The 24,031-nt window shown below is 41.6% G+C and overlaps 1 protein-coding gene across 1 annotated transcript in view; it reads left to right on the top strand.

Annotated features, from left to right (window-relative positions):
* STEEP1 (STING1 ER exit protein 1) overlaps positions 1-22,659 on the top strand; it is a 28,135-nt gene extending 5,476 nt beyond the window's left edge. The window contains exons 3-7 of the mRNA XM_025431380.3: positions 11,439-11,480; positions 14,009-14,147; positions 14,694-14,783; positions 15,374-15,466; positions 16,657-22,659. Of these exons, the coding sequence (XP_025287165.1) occupies positions 11,439-11,480; positions 14,009-14,147; positions 14,694-14,783; positions 15,374-15,466; positions 16,657-16,719 (427 nt within the window). The 3' untranslated portion in view covers positions 16,720-22,659. The remainder of the gene's footprint in view (positions 1-11,438; positions 11,481-14,008; positions 14,148-14,693; positions 14,784-15,373; positions 15,467-16,656) is intronic.
* The last annotated feature ends 1,372 nt before the right edge of the window (positions 22,660-24,031 follow it).

The raw sequence follows: 24,031 nt of genomic DNA, 5'->3' as shown, positions 1-24,031 counted from the left end.
AAAAAATACAGAAACTGATCTAACAACACAGCCAGGCCACAGGTCCCTGTGGCACTGAAAGGTAGGTGCCCTCACCTCTAAGCCAGAAAACGGAGTGGCCTTAAGCTGAAGTAGGAACCCTGGAATCCAACCAACTTGGTCCTAGAAGTGAGCCAGCTTTGGGACTGAGCCTTAGGTATTGCCCAGGCTTGTGGCCTCTGGCCAAGTGACTCTGTTGGGCCAGAGAGTTTTTTTTTTTTAAAGACTTATTTATTTATTCATGAGAGACACAGAGAGAGGCAGAGACATAAGCAGAGGGAGAAGCAGGCTCCCCACAGGGAGCCTGATGCGGGACTCAATCCCAGGACCCCGGGATCACAACCTGAGCCAATGGCAGATGCTCAACCACTGAGCCACCCAGGTGCCCCTGGCCGGAGAGTTCTTAGAGTTTACCAACAAGGCAGGGTTAGCTTCCCCTTTAGTTGACATAGTTCCTGCTCTAATCACGAGCAGTCTTTCCAGTGGCCCACTCTAGTGCATTCCCCTGCTGGCCAGGGTGGAATTTCAGCCTGCTCTTCCTCTTTAGCCTGCTGTATTTGAGAGCACTGGTTGCTAAACATGAAGCAGTCTGCCTGCCATATGCCCTGGAGCCAAGGGACGCCTGGGTGGCTTAGTCAGTTGAATGCCCGACTCTTGATCTTGGCGCAGGTCTTGGTCTCAGGGTCATGAGTTCGAGCTCCACGTTGGGCTCCATGAGTGGAACCTACTTAAAAAAAAAAAAAAAAAAGAGTACGTATGCCCTGGAACCTATCACTGTCCACCTCCAAGTCTTCCATTCTGAAGTTCCTCTCTTCTTTTTTTTAAAGTTCCTCTCTTTTGACACTCTTGTTCCCCCAGCCCTCTTTCCCATCCACCAGTCCCATGGTTGTAAACCCAGTGCTTTTCTGTCTGTATCTCTGTATCATGCCTCCTTTGATGCTCTCCTTCCTTGATTTCTGTGAAGCTGCTCTTGAGATTCTCCCAATGTTTTGGCTTTCTCAGTCTTCTGGATTCTGTGAGCCCATTAAATGTTGGTATTTCCCAGGGCTTTGACCTTGATTTTATCCCCTCTCTCTTTATACTCTCCTTGGACGTTCTCATGATCTTTCATGGCATCAGTTACACTTATATGCTGATGACTCATAAAATCTAGATCTGCCTACATTTCTCTCCCATACCCAGAACTGTAGATCTGTTTCCTCTGCCTCTTCACCTGATGTTCTATCTCAGATCCAACATGACTAAGGCCAAGCTCATCATTTCTCTAATATGGGAAATACTGCAGTTTAGCTGACCTGGTACCACTGTGACACTCTTCTTTTATACCCACCTATATACTGGTGTCTGCAAAGTTAGGATATATATTCCAGCGCCCCCCCCCCCCCAAAAAAAAACCCTTAAGATTCTGAATGTGACTTCACTTTTGCCAAGTAAAAGGGATAGAAGTCAAAGTTGTTAGGTAGGGCTTCTGAGGAAAGGCCTTTTTACTCTTCTATTCTTATTCCTTCCTGCTTTTTGGGAAAATGGACATAATTGGAACACCAGCAGCCATCCTGGAACTAGGAAGGAAAGGCCACAAGAATTGCAGAGCTTTCTCTATCACTGTCATTATTAGGTCCCAGTCACTGCCATAAACCACAATTTTTTTTTTTTTTTTTTTTAAGAAACAGAGTGTGTCCCAAGGAGGCACCATGCCCATCATGGAGCCCATGTAGGGCTTGATCTCACAACCCTGAGCGCTCCCCCTTCTGGATGTCTTTTATAGGAGAACAAACCATTGTGTTGAAGCCACTGCAGACAGGTCTCTAACTATCAGCCAAACATAGTTCCTTCCTTCTCCTCCTTTTTTTTTTTTTTTAAAAAAAAGATTTATTTGTTCATTCATGATAGACTTAGAAAGAGAGAGAGAGAAAGAGAAAGAAAGAGGCAGAGGGAGAAGCAGGCTCCATGCAGGGAACCCAATGTGGGACTCGATCCCGGGACTCCAGGATCGCGCCCTGGGCCAAAGGCAGGCGCCAAACCACTGAGCCACCCAGGGATCCCCCTTCCTTCTCCTCCTGTGATGACACCTCCATTCGTGCAGTGGCCCAAGCTGGAATCTGCAAACCAGTCCTCCTTTTGTCTGATCCATCCCCAACCCCACCATCCCATGCACACATCCAGTCGCTCACCATGTCCTGTTGACTCTACCTTCTAATCTCTCTTGTGGTTACCTCCTTCTGTTTAGCCCTGCTGCAATGCCATCATTCCAGTACCTACCATCGCTTGCTTGGGCTGTTGAAGTGGCCTCTTATCTGGTCTTTTCGCCTCTCATTTTATTCTCCTCCAGTATGTTGTCTACTGCCTGAATAGTCTCAAATGCACGTTACATCGGTCTCCTACTGCATATCTTTTAGTGACTCTTCATCACCTACAGCAGTGCTTTCAAACATCTTTAGACAATGAATCCTTTCTTCAAATGAAGTGCTTGTCCAGAAGTATACATAAGCGGAAAGCTGCTGTGTTTGGGGAAGAGTCGAGCCCAACCATTTAAGGACTCCTCCCCTTCCCCTATCCAGTTTCATTTAGGAGTTATGGTGGAGTACATTATTAGAAATAATGGTTAGCAGGGTAAAATGAAAGTCTGAAGGCTCTCTATGATTTCACCTTGGCCTGCCTGTTCATCCTCATCTCCTGGTACTTCTTGTTTTTTTTTTCTTTTTATTTTTTTTTATTTTTTTATTTTTTTTTTTAATTTTTATTTATTTATGATTGTCCCACAGAGAGAGAGAGAGAGAGAGGCAGAGACACAGGCAGAGGGAGAAGCAGGCTCCATGCACCGGGAGCCCGACGTGGGATTCGATCCCGGGTCTCCAGGATCGCGCCCTGGGCCAAAGGCAGGCGCCAAACCGCTGCGCCACCCAGGGATCCCTCTTTTTATTTTTTAAGTAAGCTCTACGCTCAAAGTGGGGCTTAAAGTCATGACCCTGAGATCAAGAGTCGTTTGCTCTATCAAATGAGCCAGCCAGGTGCCCCTTGATGTGTTTTTTTTTTTTAAAAAACAACAACATTTATCACCTCATATGGTATCCGTGGGTCAGCAATTCAACAGCAGTTTAGCTGGGCGGTTCCTGTCTCTTCATGAGGCTTGATTAAAAGGTCAACCATGGGTATGGTCATTTTGAAGTCTTGATTAGGGCTGGGGGTTCCACCTCCAAGGTGGAACTTACATGGTTGGCAGCTGAGTGCTAACCTCAGTTCTTCACCACAATGATCTTCCATAGGGCCACTTGAATATCCTTGTGTAGTGGCAGCTAGCCTCCCATAGCATGAGTAATCCAAGAGAGAGCAAGGTGGAAGCCATGATATATTTTGTGACTAAGACTCAGAAGTCATGCACCATCATTTCTGCAGTGTCCTATTGGTATTACAGGTCAGCTCTGTTCGTTTTGGAAGGGGACTATGCAGGGTATCAGTACCAGGGTGCAGGGAATATTGGGGGCCATCTTAGAGACTGCCACAACCAGGAGAATGTTTTGTTTTGGGCCTTCTCTCCCTCACATATTCCTAGAGATTAAGGGTAGGAAAGAAAACCAAGGTCATTTAGTGCAGAGATCTAGCTCATATTAATTACTTCCTTATATCAGTTAAATATCAAGTCTCACTTATATTAGCATCTTGGTATCAAGGTGAACTTTATTTAAAGATTTTATTTATTAGAGACAGAGACACAGAGAGAGAGAGACAGACAGGCAGAGGGAGAAGCAGGCTCCATGCAGGGAGCCCAACGTGGGACTTGATCCTGGGTCTCCAGGATCACGCCCTGGGCTGAAGGTGGCACTAAACTGCTAAGCCACCGGGGCTGCCCAAGATGAACTTTTTGAGAGCAAGAATCCTGCCTTATACTTTCAAAACCCTTCATATATCTTGTTTGATTCTTGGCACATAGTTTGAATAGATACATTTTTGTAAACTTGACAAAATCCCATTTGGAATTGGTATTTGAAAATTAACTCAGTGAGAATTATATAGTCCCCTATATTTGAAATCCTGTGTTTTAAAAGCTCAAGCTTATGAGATTGGCTGACTTCAGGATTCTAGAAGTCTGTTGTATAGTGAATCTCTCTCTTCAGGCTGAGGTTGAATTTAGAGTCCCAGTAGGAACCAGAAGTTACACAGAACCATAAATCGTGCTAGGGCCCTAGTTGCATGATGTTAGTGAGTCACTGCACATTTGACATAAGCGATACTTGTAAGTGGAGGGGCGGAATGTTAAAGATAGTGGAGAGCACAGACTTTGGAGTTCTATTCCAAGCAGCACTACTTTGTGACCTTGAGCAAGTCACTTAACCTTTACGGGTCCCAGTTTCTTTATCCCTCAGCTGGGAAAATAATACCCATGTGTTGTCAAAGAGCAGGTAGGAGTCTCTGCAGTAGTAGAAGGACCATAAATAGTTACAATGACTTTGGAAAGTCCTTTGGCATTATTGTGTAGCTAAAGATGCACACAATCTATTCCTCAGCAATTCTACTCTTCATATACACCTTTGTGAAATGACTCTCAACCCTGGGTGTGTTAGTACCATCTGGGGTAGTTTTTTAAAAGTCCTAATGTCTCAGCTCCACCCTCAGAGATGTAGTATTTTTAGTTGAGGGTAAGTCATATATCATAAAACTTACCATTTTAAAGTGTACAATTCAGTGGTTTTAGTATATTCACAAGGTTGTGCAACTATCATCACCAATTCCAGAGCATTTTCATCACTGCCCTAAAACAGACCTTGTACCTATTAATATTCACTCCCCCATTTCCTCTTCACCCAGTCCCTGGCAACCATTAATCTGTGTGTTTGCCTATTCTAGACACTTGACTAAAAAGGAACCATAAATGTTGTAGCTTTTTGTGTCTAGTATCTTTAACTTAGCATGTTTTCAGGGTTCATCCATGATATACAATGACTCAGTACTTTATTCTTTTTTGTGGCTGAATGACATTCCATTGTATGAACATATCACATGTTTATTCATTCATCAGTTGATGGGCACTGGACTGTTCCCTTTTTTAAATTTTTAGATTTTTTTTTTTTTTTTTACCATTATGGGTAATGTTGCTGTAAGCGTGTACAGGATTTTGTGGGAACATGTTTTTGGTTCTCATGGGTGTATACTTATGAATTACTGGGTCATATGGTAACTCTATGTTTAACCTTTTTAAAAATATTTTATTTATTCACAAGAGAGAGAGAAAGAGAAAGAGAAAGAAAGAAGGGCAGAGACACAGAGGGAGGAGCAGGCTCCATGCAGGGAACCCAACGTGGGATTTGATCCCAGGTCTCGAGGATCACGCCCTGGACTGAAGGCAGCGCTAAACAGCTGAGCCACTGGGGCTGCCCTATGTTTAACCTTTTGAAGAACTTGTATAATATTTTCAAAAGTGATTGCATTCTCATCAGTAATGTATGAGGGTTCCAATTGCTCTACATTCTCACCAATAATTGTTATCTATCTTTTTGATGATAGCTATCTTAGTGTGAAGCTAGGGTACCACAATGAAGTAGTATCTCATTGTGATTTTCTTTTAAAGATTTTATTTATTTATTCATGAGAGACACAGAGAGAGAGAGAGACAGAGGCAGAGGGAGAAGCAGGCTCCACGCAAGGAACCCAACATGGGACTCGATCCCAGGTCTCCCGGATAAGGCCCTGGGCTAAAGGTGGCACTAAACTGCTGAGCCCTCATTGTGGTTTTGATTTGTATTTTCCTGCTGGCTAATGATGTTAAGCATCTTCTTTTTTTTTTTTTTTGAGCATCTTCTCATGTACCTTTTGGCCATTTGTATATCTTCCTTAGAAACATGTCTATTTAAATTCTTTGCCCATTTTTTAATTGGCATATTTGTTCTTTTAATTGTTGAGTTGTAGGAATTCTTTACATATTATGGATTCAAACCTGGTATCAGATATATGATTTGCAAATATTTTCTTCCATTCTGTGGAATCCCTTTTCATCGTATTTTGCTAATATTCTTAGAAGCATAAAAGTCTTTATTTATTTATTTTTAAAGATTTATTTATTTATTTATTCATTCATTCATTCATTCATTCATGATAGACACAGAGAGAGAGAGAGGCAGAGACACAGGAGGAGGGAGAAGCAGGCTCCATGCCGGGAGCCCGACGTGGGACTCGATCCCGGGACTCCAGGATTGCGCCCTGGGCCAAAGGCAGGCACCAAACCACTGACCCACCCAGGGATCCCCGCATAAAAGCCCTTAATTTAATCAAGTCCCATTTATTATTTTTTTGTCTTTGCTTGTGCTTTAGGAGTGTTATCTAAGAAACCATTGCCTAATTCAAAGTCTTGAGGGTATGTGCCTACATTTTCTTGTAGGGGTTTTATAGGGTTTTTTAAAAAGATTTTATTTATTTATTCATTAGAGACAGAGAGAGGCAGAGACACAAGCAGAGAGAGAAGCAGGCTCCTCACAGGGAGCCCGATGTGGGACTCGATCACGCCCTAAGCCAAAGGCAGATGCTCAACCTCCTGAGCCACCCAGGTGTCCCAGTTTTATATTTTTAATTCTTAGTTTAAGTCTTTCATCCATTTTGAGTTAAACTTTTTTTTTAAAGATTTTATTTTTTTATTCATGAGAGACACAGAGAGAGGCAGAGACATAGGCAGAAGGAGAAGCAGGCTCCATGCAGGGAGCCTGATGTGGGACTCGATCCCAGGACTCCAGGATCACACCCTGGGCCGAAGGCAGGCACTAAACCACTGAGCCACTCAGGGATCCCCTAGTTAAACTTTTTTTGAGTTAATTTCTTTAGATGATGTGAAGTAAGGATCTAATAAATTCATCTTTGTACATGTGGATATCCAATTTTTCCAGTACCATTTATTGAAAGCCTGTCCTTTCTCCTTTGAATAGTCTTGGTACCCTTGTTAAAAATAAATTAACCATATATGTATGGATTTATTGTAGACTCTCAGTTCCATTCTATTGCTCTATCTTTATGTCAGTACCACCCTGTCTTGATTACTGTGGCTTTTGTGGTTTTGAAATCAGCAAATGTGAGTCCTCAAACTTTGTACTTTTTCAAGATTGTTTTGGCTATTCTGGATTCCCTGCAATTACATGAGAAGTTTAGGATCAGGTTGTCAGTTTCTGAAAAAAAAAAAAAATACAGCTTGAATTTGTAGTGAAACTATAGATTCATTTAGGGAGTATAGCTATCTTAATAATGTTAAATCTTCAATCCACGGACATGAGATATCATTCCATTTACTTGGGTGTTCTTTAATTTCTTTCAGCAATGTTTTATAGTGCACAAATCTTGCACTTATTTTGTTAAATTTTTCCTAAGTATTTTATTCTTTTTGATGTTATTGTAACTGGAATTTTTTTTAGATTTATTTATTTATTTATTCACGAGAGACACACACACACACACAGAGGCAGAGACACAGGCAGAGGGAGAAGCAGGCTCCATGCAGGGAGCCTGATGTGGGACTCGATCCCGGGACTCCAGGATCACGCCCTGGGCCGAAGGCAGACGCTAAACTGCTGAGCCACCACCTAAGGATCCCCAACCTTTGTCTGATTTTCCTATCAAAATAATACTGGCTTTCTACAATGAGCTGGGAAGTGTTTCCTCCTCTTTTGAAAAGTTTGTGAAGCGTTGATATTAATTCTTTTAGTAGATTTCACCAGTGAAGCCACTTGTCCTGGGCTTTCCTTTGTGCAGTTTTTTGATTACTAATTAAATCTCTTTACATGGGATAGTCTGTTCAGATTTTCTGTTCCTTTTCCAGTGACTTTTGGTAGTTTGGGTTATTCTATTGTTCCAGGAGTTTGTCCATTTCATCTAGCTTACCTAATTTGTTGCCGTACTGTCATTCGTAGTATAATCTTACACATCTTTTTATGTCTGTCAGACCAGTAATACTCTCTTGATTTTTTAAAGTCCTAATAACATTAGACTATTTGTAACTCCCTAAATATGCTGTGATATTTTGGCTTTGCACATAGTAGTCCCACTGCTTGAAATATTAGTTTCTATCAGGACTGTTGGCTTTCTTTCTTTCTCTCTTTTTTTTTAAGATTTTATCCATTTGAGAGAGAGCACACACACAAGCAGGGGAAAGGGGTAGAGGGAGAGGGAGAAGTAGGCTCCCCGGTGAGCAGGGAGCCAGATGCTTGATCCCAGGACCCTGGGATCATGACCTAAGCTGAAGGCAGATGCTGAACTGACTGAGCCACCCACTGCCCAGGACTGTTGACTTTCAGTCACCTCCTCATGAAGCCTTCCATGACTGCTTCACATAGGCTTGGTGCTTCCACCTCTGTGTTCCCATTACACAGTATACATTTTTCTATTTAAGAACTTACCTCCAGGGATGCCTGGGTGGCTCAGTGGTTGAGCATCTGCCTTTGACTCAGGTCATGATCCCGGGGTCCTGGGACTGAGTCCCACATCGGACTCCCTGCATGGAGCCTGCTTCTCCCTCTGCCTGTGTCTCTGCCTCTCTCTCTGTATCTCTCATGAATAGTCTTTATTTATTTATTTTTTATTTTTAAAATTTTTTTTATAAATAAAGTCTTCTAAAAAAAAGAACTTAACCTCCATTTAATTTTCCTCACTAAACTGAATTCTTTAAACCAATGTTTATTGCATGTCTGTTTTCTTTCTAGTACTTTGCTCTGGGGATAGAGTAGTTAGACAGGCATGATCTCTGCTAATCTCTGATCCCATGGACCTTACAGTCCAATGGGATAACAGAAAAATAAAGTAATTATGATTATGGGAAGTCCTGTGAGTGAAACAAAGGGCTCATACAGAGAATCTCATGAAAACCTCTTTGAAAAGTTGGTCAGAGAAGGTCTCTATGACTAGGTGGTATTCGAACTGAGACCCCAAAAATGAGAATCGGAAAGAAGTGAGAAGAGCATTCCAGGAAGAGAGAAAAGAGTATATGTGAAAGGTCAGAGGTAGGAAACCACTTGTTTGTTCAAAGAACAGAAGCCTGGTGTGGCTTGTTCATAGGAAGGTAAAGAGGGCATCTGTGAGATAAAACGGGGAAGGGGGACCAGTTACATGCTCAGTTGGTGCCTGGTAGGCCATGGTAAGGAGTCTGGATTTTATTCTAGGTGTCTTAGGAAGCCACTCTTGCATATGTTTAAAGAATGGTTTGGAGTGAAACAGTAGTGGAGGCAGATTCTAGAATAGCAGTTAAAGTTTGTATGTTAGCTATGAATTTAGAATAGGGAAGGCCTAAATGAATATCACACACATGCTCGCATGCACTTACTATTGATTTGACTGCACAAAATTCTAAAATTTCCACATGGTGGGGGCTAGTCAAAGACAAATGTCAAACTGAGGAAGAAATATTTGTATGGCCCGTCAATATTTGAAAGTCTCCTTAATTAAAGTAAAAAGGCAACTCAAAATGCGAAAGATAGAAACTGACAGTTCACCCCCAAAAAGAAAACACAAATGCCTATAAAACATGAAAAGATGCCTAACTTCACTTCTTAAAATAAGAAATGCAAATATGAGAGCATAGTTTTCACGTGCCAGATTGGCAGTCATGCATTTTAATAACATACTGTGTTGGTGAGACTGGAGAAAAACAGGAACTCTCACATTGGTGGTGGGAATGTAAATCGGTTCAGCTTCCCTAGAGAGTCATTTGGCAGTATTTATCAGAATTTAAAGTGGATACACTTCTAGGAATTTATCCAACAGGTAAAAAGACATTTCAGTTCATCCACACAAAGGAATACAATGCAGCCCTTATGAAGAATGAGGCACCTCCTGTGTCAATTGGTAAGGAAGAGTTGCATAAATATTTTCTAACCAGGACACATTTTTAAGTAAATAAAGAAGTAGAGAACAATAAGTCAATCGGAGGAGGACAAACATATGGTCTCATTCATTTGGGGAATATAAAAAATAGTGAAAGGGAATAAAGGGGAAAGGAGAAAAAATGAGTGGGAAATATATCAGAAAGGGAGACAGAACATGAGAGACTCCTAACTCTGGGAAACGAACTAGGGGTGGTGGAAGGGGAGGTGGGCGTGGGGTGGGGGTGACTGGGTGACGGGCACTGAGGGGGGCACTTGATGGGATGAGCACTGGGTGTTTTTCTATATGTTGGCAAGTTGAACACCAATAAAAAATAAATTTATAAAAAAAATAAAGCTTAAAAAAAGTAGAGAACAATATAAGGTATGCAACATTTGTCTAAAAAGGAAAAGAAATAAAGTATATTTTCTTTATATATCAATAAGGATTCTTTGCTTGTATCATCAACTGTCTCTGGGAGGAACAGAAGAAACCAGAAAGAATATTTGCCTCCAGGGAAGAGAGGCACCCACCCCTGGGTGGGTGAAGGGTGGGTGGGGAGGGTATTTACTTTTCTTTGTACTCTTTTTTTATGTACTATGTATAGATTTTATTTTTTAAAATTTTTAAAAGATTTTATTTATTCATGAGAGGCACAGAGAGAGAGGCAGAGACCTAGACAGAGGGAGAAACAGGCTCCATGCAGGGAGCCCAATGTGGGACTTGATCCTGGGACCCCAGGATCACATCCTGGACCAAAGGCAGACGCCTAACTGCTGAGCCACCCAGGTGTCCCTATACATTTTACCTATTAAAAAATTGAAACAAATAAGGGGAGGGGAAGTGAGACCAGTCTGGAAGCTGTGACAGTCGTCCAAGGAAGAACTACTGGTGGCCTGGGCGATAATAGTGGCTGGAAGGGAAGCAAAGCAGACAGGTTTGAGATCTTTTTGGAGATAAAAATCCACAGGATTTGCTGATGGACTGGGTGTGGGAAATGAGGGAAAGAGAATAATCAAAGATGAGTCCAGGTTTCTGTTAAGCATCTGGGTGGGTGGAAGAGTTGCTTACTGAAGGCAGCCTTAAGGGCTCTTAAGCTTGCCGGCCTCAGCTTGAATTCAACCTATTCTGACCTGGGACAAATCATGTGATTGGTTTGTACTTAGGGAGCCTTCATCTATAAAATGGGAGTGGTAATAGGACTACCTCACAGGGTTGTTATAGGACTTAACTGACTTGATATATATATACTTGGGCACAGCTTCTGGCACATAGTAAAAGCTCTATACGTGGTTGCTAGTATTATTATTGTTGTTATTCTTATCACCATGACCCTGCCCACTGCTATGACTATAGCTCCTGCTCCTCCCCTCCTGTGTCAGGATGATGCTTGACCCATATTAGGGGCTCAGGAAATGCGTGGGAGGCAGGAATGTTTTAAAATTAATAACAGGTTTAACTAACTAACTGGTTGATCTAGGAAATGCAAACTTTTGAAAGGCCCTTTTAGCATATGAAGAAATGAGGTAGTGAGGATAGGTAGGTTATGAGATTTGTTCATATCTGTTTTTTTTATTCCATTTTCTGTACAGGCCTGAAGGGATTGAACGACAGTACAGGAAGAAGTGTGCAAAGTAAGTGTTTAACAGCGTGGTGGTTTCCAAGCATAAGAAAGTAGAGACAGTAATGTGTTTGGAAAAGAATTATGTGGATACAATCCTCTGTTGTATCTTTATCCTTATAATCTCAACTGCCTTTGAACTTCAACTTCACAAATACCAATATGCTCCTTGGACAGACTAGTCAAAATCACGTCTCTGACCAGCTGGTCACAGAATTTTTTTTTAACATAGTGTCATTTTTAAAATGGAGATATAATTTATATATAAAATTTGCCCTTCTTTTTTTAAAGATTTTATTTATTTATTTATTCATAAGAGACACAAGGGGAGAGAGAGAGAGAGAGAGAGAGAGAGAGAGAGAGAGAGAGAGAGAGAGAGGCAGAGACATAGGTAGAGGGAGAAGCAGGCTCTGTGCAGGGAGCCCGATGCAGGACTTGACCCCGGGTCCCCAGGATCACGCCCTGGGCCAAAGGCAGGTGCTCAACCACTGAGCCACCCAGGCGAGCCACCCTTCTTTTTTTTTTTTTTTTCTTAAATAATCTCTATGCCCAGTGTAGGGCTTGAACTCACAACCCCAAGACCCAGTGTCATATGCTATACCGACGGAGTCAGCCAGGTGCCCCCAAAATTTGCCCTTCTTAAGCATACAATCTGATAAGTTTTGACAGAAGTATGCAGTCCTGTAACACTACCACTGCCACCACCTGTCCTACAGGACGTTTCCAGTCCCCTATATGCCCTTTGCTTGCAGTCAGTCCCCTTCTTTCCCCCTCTCTGGCAGCCACTGATCTGCCTTCTACAACTATGATTTTGCCTTTTCTAAGAATGTTTCCTGAATTCTGCAACATGTGTTCTATTACATACAATATGTATCTTTTACATTGCTGTTTTTCACTCAGCATAATGCTTCTGGGTTTCATCCAAGTTGTTATATTTTTAAAAAAGATTTTATTTATTTGAGAGAGAGAATGCACGGTAGGGAGGAGGAGAGAAGGAGAGAAGCAGATTCTCTGCTGAGCAAGGAGCCTGAGCTAGGCTCCGTCCTAGGACCCTGAGATCATGGCCTGAGCTGAAGGCAGATGCTTAACTACTTGAGCCACTGAGGCGCCCCCAAGTTGTTATGTTTATTAATAGTTTGTTCTTCTTTATAGCTGAGTAGTATTCTATGGTGCCAGTTTCACTTTTCACCCATAGAAGAGCATTTGAGTTGTTAACGGTTTGGACTATTCTAAATAAAGCTGCTATGAACATTCCAGTTTAAATCTTGGTGGGGATATGCATTTTCTCTTGGGGTGGAATTGCTGGGTCATATGGTGAATGGAACATAGTGTAATGTAATCCAGATTTATTTATAAAGCCTATTATAGGACCACAGACCCAAGAACTTTAGAGACTCTTCTTTAAAGCTATATATACATTTTGAGCTTTAGGCTATTAATAGTGAGAATACTAAAACCACAGTAAGTTTAATCTTGTTGATGGAACGATAGTTACATCTTGGCTTACAGAAGGCTCAGGCTAGGAGAATCAAGGCCTGGAAATGGCTAAGAAGGCCTTTTAGTTCCCAGCCACACTAGAGAAACTTATTACTTAGTTTTATGTCTTTTTTTTAAAGATTTTGTTTATTAAGTAATGTCTGCACCCAACATGGGGCTCGAGCCCACAACTCTAAGATCAAGAGTCACTCCACCCACTGAACCATCCAGGCACCTCACCCCCCCCCCTCCATTTTATCATGTCTAATGAGTCTACCTCATGTACTTGACAAAGTATAATAAAACTGACCAACCAAAAAAAATATGACGGTAACAATTACTCCACAGATTAGTTTGCTGACCACTGCAGTGGGGCCTTTACACTCCCTCTTGACACTAAAAACCCAAACAAAACTAGACAAAACCTTTACACCAGTTACTTCTTGGAAGAATGGCAGCAGTTTTTTTTCCCTAAAGATATATCTACTTATTAGAGCAAGAGAGAGGAGCCCAAGCAGACTCCTTGTTGAGTGTGGAGCCTGACATGGAGCCCGATCCCATGACCCTGAGATCATAACCTGAGCCAAGGATTGGATGTACCACCCAGGCACTCCAGCAGTTTTTTAAATATATATTTTTAGAAGCTTATATTATTCTAAAATATTTTTTAAGTAATCTCTCCACCCAACATGGGGCTCGAACTCACAACCCCACAATCCAGAGTCACATGCTGTCCCAACCAGACCATCCAGGTGCCCCAGAATGGCAGCAGTTTTAACTTGAAAGCAATCAGTAGCAGGAACTAGCATTTCCCAAGCTTGTCTAATGATAAGAATCACTTGAGATGCTGAGGAAAATGACGGATTCCCAGGCCTCAGCTCCCAGATTTGCTGAATCAGGATCTTCTGAGGGAGGGACCTGAGAATCTGAGCAGCAATTTTAACAAATTCTTACTTGTTAAAGTGATTCCTCAGTGATTCTTATGAAGTAGATGCACTTTGTGAATCCATGTTTTGGAGATTTGTATTCTGAACTTCCCAGAGATTCACACTCTGCTCTTTGCAGGTGTGGACTGCCACTCTTCTATCAGTCCCAGCCGAAGAATGCCCCCGTGACCTTCATTGTGGATGGAGCAGTGGTCAAGTTTGGCCAGGGTTTTGGCAAAACGAATATCTATACTCAGAAACAAGAGCCTCCTAAGAAGGTAATTATTGAAGGAGACTGGTTAATATAGCCACAAATCTACAGATTGCCCTACATTTTTAAATAAGATTATAATGAGAAAGTGCCCTTTATGGATGAATTCTTAATTAAGAGAATGACATTTTTATGTGTAAGCAGATGTTCAGTGTAACATCCATTATGTGTTCTTTTCTCTTTCTTATAGCTGTCCCATGAGTAACATTAGAAATTGTATGGTTTTGATTCACATTGGTTTTCTTTGAAATGTCTTGTTTTTTCAGTGTGGACAGTTAAGACGAAAGAATCAGGCTCATTTTTAAGTATACTCTTAAAAGCCTTGATGGCAAATGTTAAAAAATATAATCCAAATAGGAAAAAAAAAACCCCATTGGCCTTTTTAGATAGACCAGTCTGTCCCAGAGAGGTGTGTCACCACCCCCAACCTCCTCCCACTGTAGTCAGGCATGTGCATGTGTGTTGCCATGCACACACTACATGCATGCATGTGTGCACGGCTCACAGAGCCTCTTGCAGAGAGTGAGACTGATTCTTCCTCCTGTGACTCCAGGTGATGATGACCAAACGGACGAAAGACATGGGCAAGTTCAGCTCCGTCACGGTGTCTACCATTGATGAGGAAGAAGAGGAAATTGAGGCTGTGAGTGCTTCTGTTCTCAAGGAAGCTGGGTTGGGGGGAGGACCTGGAAGGGAAGGGGATTCTAAAGCCAGCCCATTCAAGTGGCAAAATAATTAGAAACTTTGCTCATAGGCCTCACTCAGCTGGGAAGAGACTAGAGGACACCGGGCCAGGTCCTGTTTCCCTAGATCTCAAGGACATCTGTAAAATGCCAACCAGGGAGTTGGACTAGTATTTTCATACTGTGTTCTGAGATGCTTTCAGAGGGCAAATCTCTCATCCCTCTTCAGTTTGAAACCTATCGGACTCAGCAGTTTCAGGTCCCTTCCAGTCCAGCTTGAGTGGTTTACGAGGCTCTCCTCAGCAGTGGTAGCAATTACCTTTATGGTACTTAAGTATAATGAGGTTTACAGAGAGATGTTATCTGTTCTTTTTCAAATGCTTTTGGCTGAAACCTGAGCTCTCTTGGATTATTGAAAAGCTGAAGAGTTTAAAGGGAACAGAGTCCATTTCAGTAAAAATTTTGAGACCCGAGTAGTATAAATGGCTACTTGCAGTCTCTGTTACTCATCAGTACTGTCAGCTCAGGGGTGCTTCTTTCCCCCCCCCAGAGAGAAGTTGCCGACTCGTATGCACAGAATGCCAAGGTGATTGAAAAACAGCTGGAGCGCAAAGGCATGAGCAAAAGGCGGCTGCAAGAGCTGGTGAGTGGCGTGGGGGCAGCATGGATGTCTTAGCCTGAAAGGCCCTCCAACAGCCAGGCAAATCCTGGAGGAAGTCTATCAGGGGTTACTGGTGTAGTTGGCTGCCACCTGGACTCCAACTGTTGGTGTACCCCGCTCTAGTGAGCACAGGGTTCAGGCCCTAAGTTACAATACTCGTTAGCTAGCCCTGACCAGAATGATACTTTAATCTGCTGCCTGTGGTCCAAGGTCAGGAGTTCAAGATCGGGCTTCATGACACTCTTCCGATGTGAGGGCATACAGTAGTGCTACATTGGCATTACCAGGACAGGGCCTTCATTGCTGTTTAAAGCCCAGGTACCACCCCAAGTTTCTGTGCCGTTCACAGGCTCATCATAGAGCATGCGCACTTATGTTTGATGGTGCCTGCAAGTTGTGTTTTCTTGATGATGATGTGCTTATAATATTTCTTTAAAATCAGACATCACTGCATTGGTGCCTTAAGGGTGGACCAGTTCATTCTAGAATGACTGTGGAGGATTTTTTGGTGACAGTGGTGGTGGGCCTTGGGAGCTACATTACCTTGCCATGGTGGTCTAGAGCAGCGCTTATCAGATTTTCTGAGATGAAGGACCAGGGCTTTCCTCTTTTTAAAAATTTTCAATCTGTCAAGAATAGATCTGTCATTTATAAAGTGCAGTAAAAAGGAATTTGCCTCAATTACTCCAATTATTTTATTTTATTATTGCTCTGTCAAATTACTATAGAAGTTTCTAAGTGCTGACTCTCAATTTTACATATCTTGCATGAGCCAGTAACAAACAGTTCAGGGACTGTACAACCTGAAGTAACACTGTTCTAGAACCGTGTTTCTCTTCCTGTTCATCCAGGAATGGGATACTGGTATACCACAATACTGATTTCCTCAGCCCGTTGAGGGACCTGGGGTATGTAGGGGCCCCACACTGATCACCTTTGACCACAACCTTTCGTACTTACTCCATCTCCCCATGCATACCCCATCATTTTCGGTGTGGACTATTATATCAGGTTGGAAAGCAGTTGCTAGAGATTCATAATGATTTGACAACCACCGTTCCAAGTTTCTGTACTAAATGCACCCAAAGGATGGTGTTTGGGCAGTTAGAATAAGGAAGGAAAGTAAGAATTTTGTGTCACCTACCGGGGCATATATTTGTCTTCCTTTCCAGGCTGAACTAGAAGCCAAGAAAGCAAAAATGAAGGGGACCTTGATTGACAACCAGTTCAAGTGAATCAGGACCTTTCTCTCAACCCCAACCGGTGGCAAGCATTTAGATAAGGAGGAAAAAGAACTTTGTCTCGACTCCATGGACTGGTGCCCACCTTTTTGCCCCAGCAGAAGGCTTTACATTGCTTCCCATTGATTCCTCCTACCTTCGGTGAGGTCTTTGAGTCTATCTGACCTGCTTTCTAGAGATGGGTTTTCTAAATCTTTCTGTATATAGGTCTTCTGTACTATTTTTTATCTGTTTCATGCAAACTTCTTCAGCTATGTAGAAACTCTATGAATACATCAGTGCTGGAGTGTCTCTAGTTTCTAAAGTAGCCATTCTCCTTCCTTCTTCACAGTTAATATAATGTTTAAAGATGTTTTAAAAAAGCATTATGATGTGCCACAGAGAAAAGTATCATGGATTATATTTAAAGTTGCAGCAATTCTGATTCTTTTAAGTGACTCTATTATTAGACTGGCAGGAATTGGCTATGGTTTGAATCTCTCTGCTGTCAGAAAAAAATCTACAAAAAGCCAGAATCTACATAAAGCTTCCTTCACTTCATGTTCAGAGAAACTTCCCTGGTAACAAATTACAGAAATGATCCCTGAAAGCATAGCCTTGCTTCCTCTATTTCAAGTGTTAAAGCAATAGGTGACTTACTCCTTATCAGACTTCGTACTTAAGGAACAGCCCAATTGGAATGAGGGGTGGGGGAGAGCAGCTCAGATCGTAAATGAAAACGGGGTCTCAGTAAGCCACCGAAGTGAGTACCATCTCAGTGAGCAGCTCAGAAGAGTACTGCTTCCGTACATGGGTATAGGAGAGAGACAGTAAGAACCGATACTGAGAGTATCTACTGGCTGTCTGGTATTTCACATTTGCTATTTGTAGAGGAGTGTTGTATATTTAAATATTTAGAGATGCCTGGGTGGCTCAGTCGGATAAGCATCTGCCTTTAGCTCAGGTCATGATCCTGAGGAGTGAGCCCCAAGTTGGGCTCTCTGCTCAGCAGGGAGCCTGCTTCTACCTCTTCCTTGGCCCCGCCCCACTGCTCATGTTCTCTCTCTCTCAAATAAATACAATCTTTTAAAAATAAAAAATTTAACATCATGCTGTTTCAGAGACAGCAATATGTAGTGTTACATACATGTTTTTATCTGTTCACTTTATTGCAAGCTGCTGCAGCTGGAAGAGGATTTTAACCTCCTTGTATTCTCCACAATGGGTTGCACTTAGCAGTCGCCCAGGACCTATATGTGAGGTGCTGTTGGGAAATAATTGGGCATTTTTCTTTGTTTTTTTTTTCCTCATTTAGCGTAGGGGAGTAGATGTGAGCTAGCGAGAACTGGGAGAAAGAAGGGCGGCAGGGATCCTGGGAAATCCTGGGTGGGGCTGTGTTACCATCTTCCCAAGTTATTCCCCTGCATCCAGTGAGGTCTTTGCAACCGAGTCTTCCTCTCCATCTCATTTCCTATCCTCATTCTGAAAGATACTTTGACATTATATGGAGAGCCAACCATAATCTCCTTACAATTCCTTAACCTCACCCCTAAACAGTGACCTTTACCTTCACACCACTTTAGTCACAAACTCCTGTGACTACAGCCTGGCTGCCATGCCCAGAGTCTCTGAAATCCAAAATTCTAGAAATCCAGAATTCTATTTTGTCATCACAACCTCCTAACATTGCTATTATCATGCTCATAGTTCACTAAACCTGTTTTGTTTGTTTTTAGATTTGAAGGGTGATAATTTTATTAGTACTTATAATAAAAAATAGTAGTAGTTTACTGATGATAATAATACTTTCTAGTGGGTATTTACTATGTGTCACATGCTATGGAAAGTGCTTTATGGGTATTATCTTAAACAAGATGACAGTACTATGAGACAGATATAACTGTTCTCATTTTCATTTTATAAATGAGTATCTGAGGCTCTAAGAGTGTAAATTTCCCAAGATCCCATAGCCAGGAAGTGATCAAGCCAGAAATCTGACTATAGAACTAGGCTAAATTGCTACTCTTATGGGATTTTTTTTAAAGATTTTATTTATTTATTCATCAGAGACACAGAGAGAGAGAGAGAGGCAGAGACACGGGCAGAGGGAGAAGCAGGCCCCATGCAGGGAGCCCAACGTGGGACTCGAGCCTGGGTCTCCAGGATCACACCCTGGGCTGAAGGCGGCACTAAACTACTGAGCCACCCGGGCTGCCGTCTTACGGGATTTTTTTTTAAATCTATTATTGAGAGTGGATAGCAATTTCATTTTGAGAAACCAAGTAAAATGCGATATAAAGACACATAGAAAAAAAAAAAATAAAGACACATAGAGGTCTCCTTGTAGCAATTGTGTCGTTACCCTTGCACATATTTTCTGAACTATTTGTCCTTAGCTACTGACCCTAAACCCATTTTGACATCTGGTTCAGATTACGCATTTTGTTTCATCTTTAAGACTGTAAATCAGTGTGTCATTAGCACCAAATAAAGATGTGCTCCTCAATGTTTTCTTTCATATTGAAATACTTACTAAAATGATATGACATGGTTTCTCTAGTCTCTATTTTCTTATAGGATATTAGCAGCAAATACAGTGTTTTAATGTTACTATAAAGAGCCATATTGAAATTTTGGAGAGTCTTAGCCTGCTTTCTTTTGTGTTTGTTTTTGCAGATTGTCAAACTGTAATGAAAGAGTAAAATGTAAAAATTTTCCACTGTAATAATGGTGACATTTGAAAGTGTAATTCTACTGCATAAGAGGAATTGAAAAGCTTTTTAAAAACTAGCTTGTCTCCACCACTTTGTAATCCTTATCACTTGTGGACCACCTCCTTTTCTCAAGGAAAAAGCTTCCTTTCTTAATTTCCTTGATGTTTTATTCTGCTGCTTCTTTACCTGACTACTCCATCTTCTTACTCAGTTCTAACAAAGCACAGTCCATTACATTTGAGCTTTTAGTGTTTGATATTCCTCCAGGAAAACAAAAAACATCACTTAGGGTGAACTAAACCTGCTTCTGTACTTCACAGAACTTCGATCCTCCTGTTTTCCCCCAGTATTGCCATTCTCTTACTGCCTGTCTTCTTTCTGACCCAGCCTGATCTTGTGGTTGGGGATCTGAAGTGCTCTTACCTTCAACACTTCCGACCCTGAGTTTGTTTATTTGTTGTTGTTGTTGTTTTAAGATTTTACTTATTCATGAGAGACAGAGGGGCAGAGACATAGGCAGAGGGAGAAGCAGGTTCCCTGTGGGGAGCGTAGGACCCCAGGATCACGACCTGAGCCAAGGCAAGATGCTCAAACACTGAGCCACCCAGGCATCCCTGTTTGTTCTGTTTTTAAAGTAGGCTCCACACCCAATGTGGGGCTTGAACTCAGGACCCTGAAATCCAGGGTCTCCATTCTACCGACTGAGCCAGCCAAGTGCCCCTGACCTTCAGTTTTTTACCTTAAAAATTTTTGAATCATTTTAGATGTACAGAAAAGTACCAGAGATCATTCAGAGAGTTTCTGTATACTCTCCACTCAGTTCCTCCACTGTTACCATCTTGTATAATGCTATGGGCTGAATCATGTCCCCTCCAAAATTCCTATGTTGAAGCCCTAACTCCCAGTGTGATGGGATTTGGAGATGGGCCTTTGGGAAGTAATTAGGTTTAGATGATGTCATGAGGTGAGACTCTTGTGATGGGATTAGTGCTCTTGAGACCAGAGAGCTCTCTCTCTACCACATGAAGACACAGCAAAAAGGTGGCCATCCACAAGACAGGAAAAGCACTCTCACCAGGAACTGAATCAGCTGGCACTTGGACCTTGAATTTTCCCCAGAACTGTGAGAAATAAATGTCTATTGTTTAAGCCACTTGGTCTATGATACTTGGTTATAGCATCCCAGACAGACTAATATATATAAAGCCATAGTACAGTGGTCAAAACTAGGAAGTTAACATTGGTATGATAAAATTAAACTACATGCTTTATTTGGATATCACCAGTTGTTCCAGTATGTCCTCTTTCTGTTCCAGGACCTTCTTTACAATTGCATGGTGCATTTAGCTGCCGTGTGTCTTTAGTCTCCTCTAATCTATGACAGTTTCTCAGTGGTATCTTGTGCTTTTTTTTTATTTTTTTATTTTTTGTATCTTGTGCTTTTAATTTGCAACCGAGTCTTCCCCTAATGACAGATGGTGTCTTTGCAACCCTACTTAACATTTTTGGCTAAATACCCAGAAGGGGATTTCTGGATCATGATAATTCTGTTTCATTTTTTAAAAAAGATTTTATTACAGAGAGACCTCCCTCTCAGCAGAGAGCCCGACATGGGGCTCCATCCCAGGATCCTAAGATCATGATCTGAGCTAAAGGCAGATAGTTAACTGACTGAGCCACCCAGGCACCTCTCTATGTTTAATTTTTTGAGGAACCACCATAGGCTTTTCCACAGTGGCTGCACCATTTTACGTTCCCATCAGTAATATACAGGGCTCCAATTTCTCCACATCCTTACCAACACTTACTTTCTGTTTTTTGACAGTAGCCATCCTAATAGGTGTTAGGTAGTATTTCATGGTTTTCATTTGCATTTCAATTAGTGATGTTGAGTAACTTTTCTTTTTTTTTTTTTTTTTTTTTTTGTTGAGTAACTTTTCATATGATTCTTGGCCATTTGTATACTATCTTTGGAGGAAGGTCTATAATCATTTTTAATTGGATTATTTGATTATTTGTTGTCATGAACATATTTTTATTAGCTAATTTTCCATCTGTATGTCTTCTTTGGAGAAGCATCTGTTCAGATCTTTTGCCCATTTTTTTTCAAATATTTTATTTATTCATGAGAGACACAGAGAGGCAAAAACAAAGGCAGAGGGAGAAGCAGGCTCCCTGCAGAGCCCGATGCAGGACTTGATCCCAGGACTCTGAGATCACGACCCGAGCCAAAGGCAGATGCTCAACCACTGAGGCACCCGTGCATCCTTCTTTTGCTAATTTTTAAACTGGGTATCTTTTTTTATTGTTGGGTTTTAAGCGCTCTTTGTATAATCTGGATATAAATCTATTATCAGATATGTGATTTGTAACATCTCCCAGTGTGGGGCTTATCTTTTTATTCTCTTAATAGGATATTAAGACAAGTAATAGTTTTCATGACCCAGGATCATGCAGATTTACTTCTGTAAGGTTTATATTTTACATTTTGGTCTGTGATCCATTTTGAATTTTTATTTTATTTTATTTTTTTTTTTTTAATTTTTTTTTTTTTTCCATTTTGAATTTTTAAAAGATTTTTTAGTTTTTATTTTAGAGCAGAGGGAGAGGGAGAGAATGTCAAGCAGACTCCCTGCTGAGCACAGAGCCTGGCACGGGGCTCCATTTCATGATCCTGAGATCATGACTTGAGCTGAAACCAAGAGTTGGATGCTCAACCGACTGAACCACCCACATGCCCCTATTTTTTTTTTTTTAAGATTTATTTGTTGAGAGAGAAATCAGGGAGGGGGAGAGGGATAGAGGGAGAGAGTCTCAAACTGACTCTGTACTGAGCATGGAGCCTGACACAGGGCTTGATCCCAGGACCCTGAGATTATGACCTAGCCAAAACCTAGAGTCAGACACTTAACTGACTGAGCCACCCAGGCGCCCCAGTGCCCCCATTTTGAATTGATTTTTATATAAGATATGATACATGTATAAACGTTCATTTTTTTGCATATAATGTCCAGTTTTTCAACCTCATCTGCTGAAAAGACTTTCCTTTTTCCATTCAGTTGCCTTTGTACCTTTGTCAAAAGTCAATTGACTATATTGTTAGACTTTTTCTTTTGTCTATTGTCTATGCTTGCACTAGTACCATCCTATCTTGACTTGATTATTATGGCTTTGTAATGAGTCTTGAAATTGAGTACTCACCGCTCTATCATGAATAAATAAATAAATAAATCTTTGAAAATTGTTTTGTTTATTCTAATCAGCTTGTTGGTATCTCTGAAATTCTTGCTGGAATTTTGATTGGAATTGTGTAAAATCTAAAGATCAAGTTGGGGAGAATTGACATCTTAGTAATACTGCATTTTCTAACCCATGAACACAGCTATCTCTCTATTTAGATCTTTGATTTTTTTTTCATATATTTGAGAGAATGAGAGAGAGCATGAGTGGTGGGGGCAAGGGGCAGAGGGAGAGGGAGAAGCAGGCTCCTCTCTGAGCAGGGAGCCTGAGGTAGGGCTCAATCCCAGGACTCTGGGATCATGACCCGAGCCAAAGGCAGATGCTTCACCGACTGAGCCACCCAGGCATCCCTCTTTGATTTTTTTCATCAGTGATTTGTAGTTTTTCTTGTACATATCAGAAGGATATTTTGTTTAAATTTATATCTAAGTACTTCATTTTCTCTGGTGTTATTGTAAACTTTATCCTTTTTTTTAAAGATTTTATTTATTCATGAGAGACAGAGAGAGAGAGAGAGAGAGAGGTAGAGGCACAGGCAGAGGGAGAAGCAGGCTCCATGCAGGGAGCCCGACGTGGGACTCGATCCCGGGTCTCCAGGATCACACCCTGGGCTGAAGGCGGTGCTAAACCGCTGAGCCACCTGGGCTCCCCAACCTTATCCTTTTTAAAAAATTTTAAATTTTTATTTATTTTTAAAGTAATCTCTACACCCAATATGGGGCTCAAACTCACAATCCCGAGATCCAGAGTTTCGTGCTCTACTGACGGAGCCAGCCAGATGCCCCAAATCTTATTTCCTTTTAAATGAGAAAAATAATCTCAGAGTAGATCTGCAAACTCACTGAGACCTGTTCTGATACAAACTCAGGCTGAAATTCCATTTATCTCCTGACCCCATGCTCTAAGCCCCCAGTCTGACCTCTGTCTTATGGTGAGTGTTCTGGCTCTCCTTTTCTAGTTAACAAGAGTTTTGGTCAATAGCTGTAGGACCTTTTGGAGAAGGCCATAAAGAAACTTTGCAATATGTATTTGTGGCAATGTCCAGGTGATGCATTGTCTCTTGGCTCAGAGATTTCTAGGTAAACTGGTCTGGAATTACAATAGGTCTTGGAAGGGACGCCTGGGTGGCTCAGCGGTTGAGCATCTTCCTTTGACTCAGGTCATGATCCCGGGGTCTGGGATCGAGTCCCACATCGGGCTCCCCACAGGGAGCCTGCTTCTCCCTCTGCCTATGTCTCTGCCTCTCTCTCTGTGTGTCTCATGAATATAAAATCTTTTAAAAAAAACAGGTCTGGGAAGTGGGTAAGAGGCAATACCACTTCATCATAGTGACAGCAATTACAGTTAGATGTGCAGAGGCCTACAATTCTTTT

Source organism: Canis lupus, chromosome X (genome assembly GCF_003254725.2).
Source record: "Canis lupus dingo isolate Sandy chromosome X, ASM325472v2, whole genome shotgun sequence".
Lineage (NCBI taxonomy): Eukaryota > Metazoa > Chordata > Mammalia > Carnivora > Canidae > Canis > Canis lupus.
The sequence above is the reverse complement of the archived record's forward strand: the minus strand, read 5'-3'. Positions and strand labels throughout refer to the sequence as shown.